Source organism: Lagenorhynchus albirostris, chromosome 6 (genome assembly GCF_949774975.1).
Source record: "Lagenorhynchus albirostris chromosome 6, mLagAlb1.1, whole genome shotgun sequence".
Classification (NCBI taxonomy): Eukaryota; Metazoa; Chordata; class Mammalia; order Artiodactyla; family Delphinidae; genus Lagenorhynchus; species Lagenorhynchus albirostris.
The window spans coordinates 62,777,932-62,792,733 of NC_083100.1; the positions used below are offsets into that span (position 1 = coordinate 62,777,932).

Sequence of the window (14,802 nt, forward strand, 5' to 3'; positions counted from 1 at the left end):
GGAATAATAATAATAATAATAATAATAATAATAGAGGTACTACATAGCTCATAAAGTTGTTGAGAGAATTTTAGGCTAATACATGTAAAACACCTAGAATAATGCCTGGAAAATAGTAAAAATTCAGTAAATATTAGCTATTATTGAAGCTGTTCTCAATGAAAAACTCTATTGCTCTGCCCCACCCTGCCCCCAACTCAGACCTGCTCGCTAGAGGTAATTCCTTACCATTCTTTTACCTGTTTGTTCTATTATTTGTCTCCGTGTTTCTAAATATTTTGCTTATACTGTTACTGAGTCCAAGTTTGTACTGCTCGCTGCATGACAGGCCAGTAATCTAGAGATGAGGTGTTGGGGCAGGGAATAGCGACTTTATTCGGAAAGCCAGCAGACTGAGAAGATGGTGCATTAGCGTCCCAAAGAACCATCTTACCCGAGTTAGAATTCAGGCCTCTTTTATACTAAGAGGGGAGAGGGTGTGGTTGGTTGTTGCAAACTTCTTGGTGCTGGAATCCTTTGTTCTTGCAGCTGTCCATGTACATCTGGTCACTGTGTTCTTATAAACCACTAACAAGACAAATGTTATTCTCTGTTCTGCAACTTTTTATCTCTATGTGAATGGAAAAGTCGTTCACCTTTAAAGGTCAGAGCCTTGAGAATGGGCTCTCCTGTGTATTTCAGGCCATAGGCAACGTTCCTTTACAAAAGGTGCACAGCCAGCATGACTAAGCACAGGCAACAGAGCACAAAGGTTAGAGCTAAAGGAATAGATTCAATATGGAGTCAGGTTTGTTCTTCTCTGTTGCAGTACTACTTCTTGATTTGCATATTAGACATTTAATTTCATTGTTATAGATAGGGATTTAGCTCTTACATTCCCCTCTACCAACCTCCCTCTCCCCCTGTTCTCCCTAAAAAGCTAGATTGTAATTTTTGTTCGCTGCTAAGTCAAGTAGTATTCCATGATAACATTTCTTGAACAAATTTTGATTTTTTTTTCCTGCAGTTAACAATTGCTCCATCTTCATTTACTTAGTTTTCTATGTAGCTATTATATTTTCCCCAAATGCTCCAACAGATCTATCAAATGCTTGTCTGTGTATCTATGTATCTATCAAATGTGAACAATCTATAATTTTTTCCCCCTCTGCTGTTCAGTTGGATCTGGTACACAACTCTTGTCTTCCGATTTCCCTCGGCCACTTTCCTGTGCTGGTTTTCCTGTTACTGGCAAGCCACTTGTTTCTCTTTCCAGACTGATTTCCTTATTTTGCTGAAACACATTATATAGTAGCTTCTTAAGAAGAATGAGTTGGTGGTACATATTTCGAGTCTAAAGGTGTTTTCATTTTGCCCTCCAACTTGATCATTTGACTAGGTGTAGGATGAAAGCAATTTTACCTCAGAAATTTGAAGACATTGCTGCACTCTCTTCTAGTAGCCAGTGTTGAGAGTCCTATGCCATCCAGAGTAGCATTTCAGTGTGTACAACCTTTTTGGGGGGAGGTTGTTTTTGTTCCTTTCTGGAAACTTTTAGAATCTTTTGGTTATCCCATTCATCTTGAGACTTCTGTCCTATTCTGGGAATTTTCTTGCCTCTGCTTTTTCTATTCGAGAATGTTAGATTAATCATCTATTTTTTTCTTATCTTTTCTTTCCTGGTTTTCATCTCTATCATTTTGTTCTACTTTCTGTGAGACTTTTTGGCATTTTAGTTTTAGCCTTTCTATCGAATATTTAATTTCTCTTATATTTTCAATGTTGAAGATCCCCTTCTTGCTCTCTGATTATTCCTTTTTTAAAAATAAAGCCTGTTCTTGCTTCATAAGTTCAATCTTTTCTTATTCTATGAAGATATTAATTACATTAAAAAATTAATTTTCCTCGGGTTCCTTTTTCCTTTTGGTTTGTTTCAACTTTCTCCTTCATGAAGGAAGCTTTCTTCAAATTTCTCTGAGCCTTGTTTGATATTAAGAGCAAAGCTATGAAACACTGATCAGAAGGCTGTTGGTATGAATGGGCCTCATCAGCTGGTGATAAGGCAGCTGTTTTGTTGGGAAGCTTCCAAATGTCAGTATCAGAAAATCCTCTCTGGAGATAGTCAGTTTCTCCTTAGTAGCTGCTTCCATTCTCCCTGTTGGAGTGAGAGGAGTAAGAGGGGGGAAGCTAGTCGCTGTTTGGGGAGCAGTACGGAGGACAGGGAGCTGAGGCCCGTTCAGTTCAGTGTTCACATATATAACCCTCCTGTGCTCAGTCTGTGCCGATCCCAGCCCTCCATTGTGCAATGTGTCCTCAGCCCACAGCCTCTCTGCTTGAGGTCCCCCAGAGAAGAAAATCTCTGGTCTGTTAGAGGAGGTAGACGGAGAGGAGTGTCATACATGCTCAGGGTCTGAGAGGAACCTCTGGGTCCAGTCGCTTCCGATGCCAACTTTTAACTAGGCCCCTAGCGTCCTGCCCCTACCTTTTTCAGAGCCGGTGCTTCTGCGTGCAGACACGCTGAGGCTCTGTGTGTGTGGGTGTTGGCGCTCCCCACTGCCGGCACGTCTCTCCTTTCACTTAGTGAGTTACTTTGGAGAAGTCTCTTTCTCTTCCAAACTCTGTGGAAATCTTTCATCTGCTGTTCTTTCACTGTCATTATTAAAAGGAGTTTGGAAGGAAGAGGAGTTAAACACAGTGGTCAATCTGTTATTTTGAACCAGAATGCATCTTTTCTGAGGACTAGAATTAGGTCTGCTGAGCTACACACAGGCTAAGTCTCCTGTAGATGCTTCCACAGGTCAGCTTCCTTCTGCTTTGGCAACTGCAATTCTCATCATGGGTTTTTTTGTTTTTTTAAATCAATTTCAAGTCCACATGCTGAGCAAATTGCCTTTACAAAGTTTCTTATAGTTAGTGGTTAAACTGCTTGTGCTCCGGTGAAGGATGTATTTTTGTACATTGCCTTGTTTTTCCAAGTGAGCAGGTTAAGTGTCAATGAGTTTATATGCAAAAACTGAATGGTCAGAAATCAAATTGAAGTCAAGATGGGCTGAATGAAGCCCTCAGGGAACTTGCTCCATCAATGATCCCTTCTCTCCTCCAACTTCTCTTGTTCTACTGACTTTTCCCCATCAGATATGCTCAAGTCTCTCCCATACTAAAAAACCTTCAACCCACCCTTCACTCCACGTTCCTCTCTAGTTGCAGCCCTCTCTCCTCAAGTTCATGAACAAGCACCTTAAAAGTTTGGTCTACACTTTCCTGGCCCTACTTTCACATTTGTCACCTCTTCACACTATGTCACTTGAGACCCCTTATCCTGGTCACCTCCAGTCCCTTTGTTATAAACTTTATCCTTATCTTTGGCGCCTTAGTCGTCTTCTTTAAAATGCTTTTTCCCCCTTGACAACACACTCATGAATTTCCTTCTGTTTCTTGACCATTCTTTCTAGTGTTCCTTACACGTCTTTTCTTCTTTGCCTGTCCTGTACACAACTGTGATCTCTAGTGTTCAACATTGGTCCTCCTTTTATTTTTTAATTTATTTTTATTTTTTAATTTGTGTATTTATTTTTGGCTGTGTTGGGTCTTCATTGCTGCACGCGGGCTTTCTCTAGTTGCGGGGAGTGGGGGCTACTCTTCGTTGTGGTGCACGGGCTTCTCACTGTGGTGGCTTGTCTTTGTTGTGGAGCACGGACTCTAGGCGCGCGGGCTTCAGTAGTTGTGGCTCGCGGGCTCTAGGGTGCAGGCTCAGTAGTTGTGGCGCACGGGCTTAGCTGCTCCGTGGCATGTGGGATCTTCCCGGACCAGGGCTTGAACCCGTGTCCCCTGCATTGGCAGGCAGATCCTTAACCACTGCGCCACCAGCGAAGTCCAGTCTTTTCTTATTCTGCATTTTCTTCTGCATAATTTTGCGCCTTCCGTATCTTTCGTTACCATCTGTGTAGTAGTTATAAATCAGTGTGAGGAGACTTATAATAGGCCATTTCCTGAATGTTTTTCCTCCTCACCTGGAGAATGAGGGGAAAGGTCAGGTAAGACTTCTTACAGGAGGTGATGAAAATCTCCATCCAAACTCTCTCTCTGGGGTTTAGACCCATAGAGCCAACTGCCTTTTGGATGTCTCACCTGGATATCCCACAAACCACCTCCAAACCAATATGTCTAAATGTCTACCTTTATTCCACTTCTCCAGACCCCTGCCTTAGGGGAAGGGCACCACCTCTCCCCCTGCCCACCAAATCTGGTGGTCACCCAAACTTCTTCCTTTCTTTCAGCCTCTACCATTAACTTATTAACCTCCAGCCATGCTTTGGAGCGTGTGGAATCCTGTCTCTCTCCCTCCCACTTCCACGTCTTTGCTTTCCTGCAGCCCCCCGTTCACCACTTCCTTTGGGAAACCTCTCCACACCTGCACTTTGCCTCGGTTTCCATACCATCCTGTGCATACCTCCATCACAGCACCTGTTACTCTTCTGTTGTTTTCCCTCTTGGCCTAATTGCCTCCCCCCACCTCTCCCACTTCATTACCTTGAAGATACCTTGAAGACAGCGTCCACATTTCTTTCAAAATGCTTCACTTTTCTATGACTCAGTTTCCTCATGTGCAAAATAGGGATAATAATAATTCCTACTGTTGAGCTGTTGTGAGGATGGATGAATTCATGTAAAGTACTTGGGCCAGTTCCAGGCTCATAGCAAGTGCTCAGTATAAGCTATTATGATTAATACTATTAGCAATATCATGTTTCTTCAATGTCTAATATGGTGTCTAGCACACAGAGGACTTTCTTTTTACAATTTCCTGAACGAATGAATGGAAAAAGCACCAGGATTGTTTTTCTTCCTTCAAAGGAAAGAGCTGTGATTGTTTACTCTGATTCACTTTTTTTTTTTAAAGAATATTTTGTTGTGATAGTTTCAGGTGTACAGCAAAGTGATTCAGTTATACATTTTCCCATTTAGGTTGTTACATTTAGGTTGAGCAGAGTTTCCTGTGATTCACATTTTCTTTAGTAAAAAAAGAAAAAGGAGGGGAAAAGTCATAAAAAATTCACAAGAAGAAAGTGGTCTTTTTTCTTCTTGTACCCAGTTCTGATTTCCTTTCTGGTTCCTGGTCTTTTCCAAACTTGGCAACTCTGTGGCTATGAAAGACTGTTGATGAGAAAGTTGGGCGGGAATATCTTATAGATACCCCCAGTCGTACCTGGCGGTGTCAGCTTATCAGCGCTGTCTGTGGGTGGTGGTTGTGAGTATGTGAACTCAGGTATCTCTTCTTCAGATGTTCTGTACTGAGAAATTTTTTCTGGAAGATTGAACAAGGGAGTAAATCCAGGCCATACCTCTCCTGGTTCTATTTATCAGAGTCATATCTATTCTTTGAGATCCAAACTTTTGGAGATGGATAGATTCTAGGTTTATCTCATGTGTTGCTTTGCAGTTTACCGTTGCTTTATTTTTTAAAAGAATTCCACATTACTGAAATATTCTCTAGTTCTCACACAAAGTTTAAATATGCAGTGGTAGGAAAATGTATGTCATGTAAAATATGCTTACTTTAAACCATGTCCATATTTTAATTTACAGGAAGAGAAATTATCACAGCTAACAGAGTGCCAAGTGTTGAAAGTTTGAGTTTTGACTGGATTTCAAAGAATCTTTATTGGACAGATGCTTCTTATAGGAGTGTCAGTGTCATAAGGCTAGCTGATAAATCGAGGCGCACAATAGTCCAGAATTTAAATAACCCACGATCAATCGTAGTTCATCCTATTGCTGGGTAAGTGTGTTCATGTTTTCCTAAGAGCTTGAAACTTATGTCTTGTACAGTCATTGCAAAGTGATGCCGTAGGTATTTGGCAAATTCAGTAAATACAAGATTGAACCATGTAAATTGAAATCACCTTAGATTGTGTCCTTTTAGCATATGCTGAAGTGATCACTTTATCTCCTTCCAAAAACTTTCTCCTAAGCTTTGGCTTTTCAGTCTTCACTGGAGTGTGGTTTTTTTTTTCACAGTCGCGGAGGACCAAACAATGAGACACAGATTCTGAGGAGAAGGAATGAATATGCAGCAGAATTATCAGGAAAGGCTCAAGTTCTTTCCCTGCTTTAATGTATTGATATAAAGCTTACCAAAACCTGCTTAATCATTCAGTAGTTTTCAGAATAAAAAGTCTTTCAGACCACAGACAAAGTTTCATGTTTAACCATTGCATTATTGGTGGAGTCAGACAAGAAGAGACAGAGCATTTCACGCCATGCCTTTTTGTTCTTACCTTTCTTATTTAAATATGCTTGATAGCTAACATAAAGTCTGAGATAGGCAGTTGTGTTTCAATAGAGTAGTTAAAAAAAAAAGATGACTGGTAATTCACTAAAGCCTGATTGAGGGTACATAGCAAACACTTTACGTAGTACATAATCTCATCTAATCCAAAAGCTGGTTTGTGAGTGAGGTATATACAAGACCTGTTTTGGAGATAAAGAATCTGAGGGGCTTCCCTGGTGGCGCATGGGCTTCCCTGGTGGCGCAGTGGTTGAGAATCTGCCTGCTAATGCAGGGGACACGGGTTCGAGCTCTGGTCTGGGAGGATCCCACATGCCGCGGAGAGACTGGGCCCGTGAGCCACAACTCCTGAGCCTGCGCGTCTGGAGCCGTGCTCTGCAACGAGAGGCCGCGACAGTGAGAGGCCCGCGCACCGTGATGAAGAGTGGCCCCCGCTTGCTGCAACTGGAGAAAGCCCTCACACAGCAACGAAGACCCAACACAGCCAAAAATAAATAAATAAATTTATAAAATAAAAAAAAGAATCTGAGGCTCAGAGAGATAAAGTAACTTGCTCAAGGACCCACAGCTATTAAGCAATAGTTAGTATTCAAATTCCAGGCCTGTCTGACTGCAAAGCCTGTGTGTCTAACATATTTTAAAACTGATGATGTTATTGATAAGAAATTTTATTGCCCAATAGACAGTTAAACAGTTGATTTTCTAGTGAATTTATCTTAAGCTAAATCTTCGGCGTTGGGTTTTGAAAAGGCGTTAAATTCCTTTCCTGATGTATCCTTCATATATTTATCCTTCATATATTTATTTTTATAAATGTATTTATTTTTGGCTGTGTTGGGTCTTTGTTGCTGCGCGTGGGCTTTCTCTAGTTGTGGCAAGAGGGGGCTGCTCTTCGTTGCAGTGCACGGGCTTCTCATTGTGGTTGCTTGTCTTGTTGCAGATCACGGGCTGTAGGCACGCGGGCTTCAGTAGTTGTGCCATGCGGGCTCAGTAGTTGTGGCACAGACTCAGTCGTTGTGGAACACAGGCTTAGTTCCTCCGCGGCATGTGGGATCTTCCCGGACCAAGGCTCGAACCCGTGTCCCCTGCGTTGGCAGGCAGATTCTTAACCACTGTGCCACCAGGGAAGTCCCTGTCCTTAATTTAAAACAATATGAAGTCACGTTTCAGAAAGTTACCTTTTGGAAAGACTAATTTTAGTTTTTAAGGCTCATATGAAAGAGAAAAGATTTTTTCCCTACACTTATCTTTTTGCCACTCCTCGGGATAAAAAAAGACCTCTTGGGTAAGATCGTTTAAGAGTTACGTTTATTTGGATGCATTTTTCATCAGGGATGAAATGCTTTCCTGCAAATTTAATTCCTTGTGGAAGATGACTAAAGAGTGATCTAGTGGATCCTGGATGTTTAATCCAGAAAGAAAGTGAGAGATTAAAATCTGTTTTCTTGCTCATAGTTTATTTCAAGAGCATGAAGTATTTAAAATGTAACCTGAACTGTGTCTTTTTAAAGAATCTACTTGGTGACAATAGTTTTAGGTCCTGAAGTCTAGCACAGTGGTTCTCTGCTTTGGATGCCCATTTTAATACCATTTGTATTTTCGATATATTTTTCTATATAAACCCAATAGCATACAGAAAATGAAATTAATTTGCAGCAAGTCTCTGGAGAAACTATGTTTGTGCTAAATCTCTCTAAGTCATGTAGTTTGTCCCAATGTTAACATCTTTGATTTATTACCTCCTTTTCTAGGTATATATTCTTCACTGATTGGTACCGTCCCGCTAAAATTCTGAGAGCATGGAGTGATGGATCTAACCTTTTGCCTCTAGTAAACACTACTCTTGGGTGGCCCAACGGGTTGGCCATTGATTGGAGGTAAGTAGGAATCATCCCAAATTGCTGAGTTCCCACTTACTATGGAAGACATATACATAGTTGGCCAGCTTCTGCTGGGATGAAAACGTATGTAGTAATGAATATTCTGAGGAAATTGCTAGAGGAAGCAGAATAGGGCAAGACCTAAACCCCACTAGAATTAGAACAGGGATTTGATGAAGTACAGGTCATGTGCAGTTTTTACAGGAGGCATCTTGAGGGTAGGAAATTGTGTCAACAAATGTGTATTTGCCTATATACACCGTGGGAGGATTTTTGGAATATGAGATTTAAATTTTAAGAAATTAATCTGTCAAGGAGTATAGGAAAAGGTAACAGGGTAGATAAGCTTACAGACCTCAAACGCAAAAGCAGTTTATAGGAGAGAAAAAAGGAAGAAACGTGTTTAACCTTTTAAACATCAGTTACTACGAATATTTTTCCTAACTTGTGGATTTAATAAGGAGAAAAGTAAAATTCCTAGCTTGAAGATAATAACATTTCAAGTTTTCTAAGACAATTGGAAATCACTTCATAAAAGTTGTTTTGTCTTTCTGGAGAGCATGAAACTATTAAACTTTGCTTAATAAATGTGTCAACTGAACGTGCTATTTTTGAATGCCCTTAGTATAAAGTGTGCTTTGCTAGTTTCTGGATAACCAATAACCAAGTATTTTATTATTTTAGCTCTTCACGATTGTACTGGGTAGATGCCTTTTTTGATAAAATTGAGCACAGTACCTTTGATGGGTTAGATAGAAAAGTCCTGGCCAGTATACAGCAGATAACACATCCGTTTGGACTTGCCGTCTTTGAAGGTACGTTTTGAAGCAAAAGAAGTGTGTCTTATTTATACTGTACAAGTTGTATAAAGCTCATCCTCATTTGGCAATCTCACAATTCCAGAAAAGCTGGTCACTTTTTTAATTGAAATGGTGCTTTTATGTATAAATAAAACATTTGGTTAGTTGACTGAATATTTAACTTTTATTTTTTGTTTGAGAAATTTTGTTTGAGAAAATAAATAAATAAATAAATAAATTTTTAAAAAAGGCTTCTAAGAGGTAGGGTCTCTCTCAGAGATCCATACCATCAACTCCTATTGTTTTTATTCCCTGGTTATATTATACTCCTCTAGAGCTCTTCCCTTTCTCTCCAAGTCATAGAATTTTCACCTCTACTGGTGCAGGAAAAATTTGTATCAGGAAGTATTCTTGCAACTCTGTTGTTTTATACAGGCTCCTTAGCTTCAGAAGCTCAAAAGTCAATAAATAAATGTTTTATTTAAGAAAAAAAAAGTACATATATATATATATATATATATATATATATGGGCTTCTAAAGAATCATTTCTAGAGACTAACAAGTCATGGAAAATGATTACAGAAACATATTACAGATATTTATGGAGGAAGCTTCCCACATTTGGAAGAAGCATTACAAACATATTGCATTTTCCCAAGTGATTTGTAAGTGAACTGTGGCGAGAATACTAATCACCGTGTTCCTTCTTAGACTACGTGTATTTTACTGACTGGAGACTGCGTGGTATTGTTCGAGTCAGGAAAACAGATGGTGGACAACTGGTGGTCCTCCGAAGTGGCGTTGGTGTTGTAATGCGTGTGAAGGTATATGATACCAGAATCCAGACCGGTGAGTGATGTTGCCAGCTTCTTTCATAGGGATGTGTTTAATATAGTGGCTCCTTTTCTCTTTAAGTACCTTATTATTTAATATAACTCCTGATAGTTTTATCTTCCTGTCACTCAGATAGTTTTAAAGTGTAAGATTTAGAATTTCTGTTCGACTCGGCTAACTTTAAACCTGTGTTTGAGAAAAACACGTTTCAGCACTTTCCTGTATTTATATTGAATGTGCTATTTGGCACGTTGATTTCCAAGAGGAATCGAGTTTTTAATATTGGGTCTGACAACCAAACCTGTGATCAATCAACCTAAAGGAAATGTGCTTGACTCACTTATCTAGGGGCGTTGCTTTTTCAGGGTCTAACGCCTGTAACCGACCCACCAATCCGAACGGTGACTGCAGCCACTTCTGCTTCCCAGTGCCAAATTTCCAGCGGGTGTGTGGTTGCCCCTATGGAATGAGTCTGACTTCCGATCGTTTGACGTGCGTGGAAGACCCATCCCGTGAGCCACCGTTGGAGCAGTGTGGTGCCTTTTCCTTCCCCTGTAACAATGGCAGATGTGTGCCCATTCACTACCGCTGTGATGGAATTGATGACTGTCATGATAACAGTGATGAGGTTCAATGTGGCACATTTAGTAAGTAGCTATACACTAGCAATACTTCCTAGGATGAATAGAACAGAGAGAGGGGGCTTAAAAAAAAAGGCTTGGGTTATCTCTATAGGAAAGAATATTCCTTTCGGATTGTTAATATGTACTCCAAAGGCTTTTAGGAAGCTAGGCGATGAATATCATTCATAGATAATGTTGCAGGTGATTTCTAGCATTGATTTGGGCTATCTTCAACAAAATTTCTTTCTGACATTGGCTGTTTGGATCAATGCAGAGTCATTGCATCTTGGCATACTCCTCAAAAAGTCAACAAAACAAACTGGATCTAATCTTTAGTATTGGAGAGAACAATATCACAGAATAGGTGCTTGCAATAATAGCTTTTGAAGATCTCATGTGCTATAATATTCCTTTTTCCTCCTGTTGGTGTAAAATGAATTATGGGTGAAATGGTGGTTTTAACCTTTACATTCTTCTTTTGATGGTAATCCAGTTTATAATAAATGCTATTGCAGAAGACAAAAAGATAGAGGACAGTTGAAATCTCAGAAATTTCTATCAAGGAAACATTAATAGAAAGAAAAGTGACATTTAAAAATGAAAGTGCTCATTTATACATTTTTGAAATTTCTAAAGTTTTATTTTGTGTATATCTTTTTGTTTTTAAAAGTGCAGATTTTACATGAATGTTTTATCAATTTCCAATGACCCATGTGATCAGAGGAAGCATAGCTTAGAAGTAAAGGACGGGCCTTAGAGTCACACCAACTAGAGCTTTGGTCTTGGGCAGATTCCTAAGCTCTCAAAGCCTCAATTTCCTCATCTATAAAATGCAGATAATTATATGTACCTGACAGTATTATTGTGAGGATTAAGAGAGACAAAAAAATGTAAACACTTAGAAAAGTGCCTGGCATATGATAGTTGCTGAATAAACTTGCACATTTTGTATAACGCTCCCATTGAAAAAGGAGAAGAAATGGGCCTTTACAAGGTAAGATCTCATTTAAAAGGCAGTAAAAACAGATGTCTTTATGACCAATTCGTTTCTGTTGTAGATACTTCCTGTGCACCTTCAGCGTTTGCGTGTGGCCACGGAGGACAGTGCATTCCTTCATACTGGCGCTGTGACAACCAAAATGACTGTGTGGATGGCAGTGATGAGCAGAACTGCCCCACCCGAGCACCCACTTCCTGTCGTGCAGACTTCTTCACCTGTGATAATAGCTTGTGTATCCCAAAGAGCTGGGTCTGTGACACAGATAATGATTGCGGGGATGGATCTGATGAAAAGTCATGCGGTAAGTTTTGAACTGATTTCTCTTGGTTGGTCAGCCTAGTGAATAGATTTGAACAGTCAGTAGGCCTTGTGCACTTTCCTTGAAGGCTTACATAATTTTCGTTGTATCTTAGCTACTTCTCTTCATCTGTCAATCCCTGTATTAATAGGCTATAGGAGCAAAGACATGGGAAGTCTTCCTAAATATTTCCTATGCAAGCAAAACAAGGACTGTCTCTGATGTCTAACACCCAGATAGAAACTGGAAAATAAAACCCCTCAACTAACTATTCAGATATTTAAAACAATTTTTCTTTCTAAATCGTATAAACACATCCAGACATTTGGCTATTGGTTTTCCTTTTCATTTATACAGGCAAAAAGGCAACAGAATAAAGAGGCACAGGACATTTAAATTTCATTAATCTCACCCACCTGCTTTTCATCTTGCAAGTTCTGATTTCCTCTAGGTTGTCGTTTGTTTTCATATCAGCAGTCATAGTTTAAGGTGGAGCAAAGTTCCCTGGACTAAATTCCTGTCTTGGTTGCATGATTAGGCAATTCGCTTTTTCTCAGGACTAGATGAGCTTTAAGATCCCCTCCAGCTTTCACATTCTGTGAGACTACATTTACTATGACTTTACGTTTCGGGTAGGGGGAGGCAGTGCATCTGACTCTAAGGCTGTGTCTCTTCAGCGAGCTAGGACCCTGGTTTTGAGGATCGTTCTGCTTAGATATTGGATTAAATCCAGTTATCATGATCTGTCTCTACACTGTTGCTACTGGGCATTGTGGTCATGCGGACCATGTTGCCTTGCTGGGCTCCATTGCTTAGCTTTGGTGCAGTCTTGGACTTCATAGCATTCAGGAGGTGTAGGCCAGTCCAAGGCCATGATGCTTACTTTCTAAGTGTGGTCTGTTTTTCAAGGTGTAATCACAGTTTCTGACTCTGCCCTGTAATATTTTTCTTCCTCTTTCCAAAAAGTGTCCTAGCTGGGCTCTGGATGGGCTGACTTTGGCAATCTGGCTGACTTGAAGGAATTTTGAGCACACATACAACTGAGATAACTTACGTATTTCCTTAGTGTTTTACAGTTTGGCTCTGGTACACACTGAACAAGAAATAAACTGTAACTTGGTTTTGTTTTTGGATGACATTAGATCATACAGAGACATGCTCACCTAGTCAGTTTCATTGCCCCAATCATCGATGTATTGACCTATCTTTTGTCTGTGATGGGACCGACGACTGTGCTGATGGGTCTGATGAGAGTGCTTGTAGTAAGTACATTGCTTTATTTTTAAATTAATTAATTAATCAATCCATTGAAGTCTAGTTGATTTATAATATTATATGTTTCAGGTGGATAACATACTGATTCACAATTTTAAAGGTTAACTCCATTTATAATTATAAAATATTGGCTATATTCCTTTGTTGTATAATATATTCCTGTAGCTTATCCCTATCTTGCCCTGCCCCCTTCCTTCTGCCGATTGTTAACCACTAGTGTGTTCTCTATATCTGTGAGTCTGTTTCTTTTTGGTTACTTTCACTAATTTGTTTTATTTTTTAGATTCCACATGTAAGTGATATTATACGGTATTTGTCTTTCTCTGACTTATTTCATTAAGCATAATACCCTCCATGTCCATCTGTGTTGTTGCAAGTGGCAAAATTTCATTCTTTTTTATGACTGAGTAGTACTCCATTGTATATATATGCCACATCTTTTTTATCCATTCATCTGTTGATGGGCACTTAGGTTGCTTACATATCTTGGCTATTGTAAATAATGCTTTATTTTTATTCATGATGTTTAGAAAAATCTCAATGTTTAGTTGTTTGCTCCTTGGCTTAATTTCTAATACTTTTCTCTCTCATTTTTAGTAATTAATTGCACTGCTTCTCAATTCAAATGTGTCAGTAATGGTAATTGTATTAGCAACACATATCGCTGTGATGGTGTTTTTGACTGCAATGACCACTCTGATGAGACAGATTGTCGTAAGTACCATATACCTAGCATGTTTCAGGTGAAGGGGTCATTTCATGTTTACCAGTATTGATATTACCACAGATTTTCTCTTAGACAAACTAGAGAGAAGGCAGCCTGAATTACAAAGCATTGTCAAAGGAACACAGTATTGAACATATAGTAAAATCGACTTGACATTACCAAACAGCGACTTATAATTTGTGAATCGAGGGGTTGTAAATGGGCACTTTCAAATTGTCTCCTGAGTAGGTTAAATATTTCTCAGATATTTTTGTTCTCACTATTAATTTTTCCTAGGGCATACCAAATTAGTGGGTTTCAAATTTTTGAGGTTTACTATTTATAAAGATATTTTAATGGTTTCTTTTAAATCTCAATAGGGAGGTGAAATCAAGCAAATCATTTGTTTAGTATCTGCTAACGTGTTACATATGGTCTTTGTCCTGAGAGTCTGGTAAGAGAAATTATTGAAAGTAAGAAACAAAGCAAGGTAGATAGTTACAAGGGCCTTATAGAAACGATACAGATAAAAATTCTATGAAGGTTCAGAGAAAAGAAATTTTTTCAGAGGATTCAAGGAGGACTTCACGGACTATAAATCTGTTGGGCCTATAATCTCCACAAGCTGTAGACCTATAATCGACAGGATTTGTTATTCCCCACGTTTTATATTAAATGAGGTGAGGTGGTCATTTGTTTGAATAATGGTATTTTGAACCACAAATAGTAGGTTTCTATCAATTCTCCTCCCTAATCAGAAAAGAAGTGTTTAAATCTATGGATCAAAAAGAAAAGTTAAATGCTTGCTTACTGTATAGGTGTGTACAACACCCAGAAATTCTTAAATCACTGAATTTCCTGTCTCACATTGAAAACGTGGAATTCTTCTGTGGTGATCTGAGGTTAAAGTTCCATTGCCCCTGATTTGCTATTGCCTTAAAAAGTTCCTAGGAGGGAGTTTGGGTTTACTCCTGTGAAATAGGCAAGCAATTCTTACTTATCTCGTAAGGATTGCTTGGTGAATAGTGGAAAGTTTGCAAAGAATTGAGGATTTACAGTCATCTTTTGTTTACTTAATGTGTGCTGGTTTCATCTGATATAATTCACTTGAGGGAAA

General features: G+C 39.2%; 1 protein-coding gene across 1 annotated transcript in view; it reads left to right on the forward strand.

Annotated features, from left to right (window-relative positions):
• Window positions 1-14,802, forward strand: part of LRP2 (LDL receptor related protein 2) — a 174,523-nt gene that overhangs the window by 61,989 nt on the left and 97,732 nt on the right. Inside the window, exons 17-24 of the mRNA XM_060151182.1 lie at window positions 5,566-5,758; window positions 8,020-8,145; window positions 8,833-8,963; window positions 9,661-9,798; window positions 10,149-10,430; window positions 11,465-11,707; window positions 12,847-12,966; window positions 13,577-13,693. Of these exons, the coding sequence (XP_060007165.1) occupies window positions 5,566-5,758; window positions 8,020-8,145; window positions 8,833-8,963; window positions 9,661-9,798; window positions 10,149-10,430; window positions 11,465-11,707; window positions 12,847-12,966; window positions 13,577-13,693 (1,350 nt within the window). The remainder of the gene's footprint in view (window positions 1-5,565; window positions 5,759-8,019; window positions 8,146-8,832; window positions 8,964-9,660; window positions 9,799-10,148; window positions 10,431-11,464; window positions 11,708-12,846; window positions 12,967-13,576; window positions 13,694-14,802) is intronic.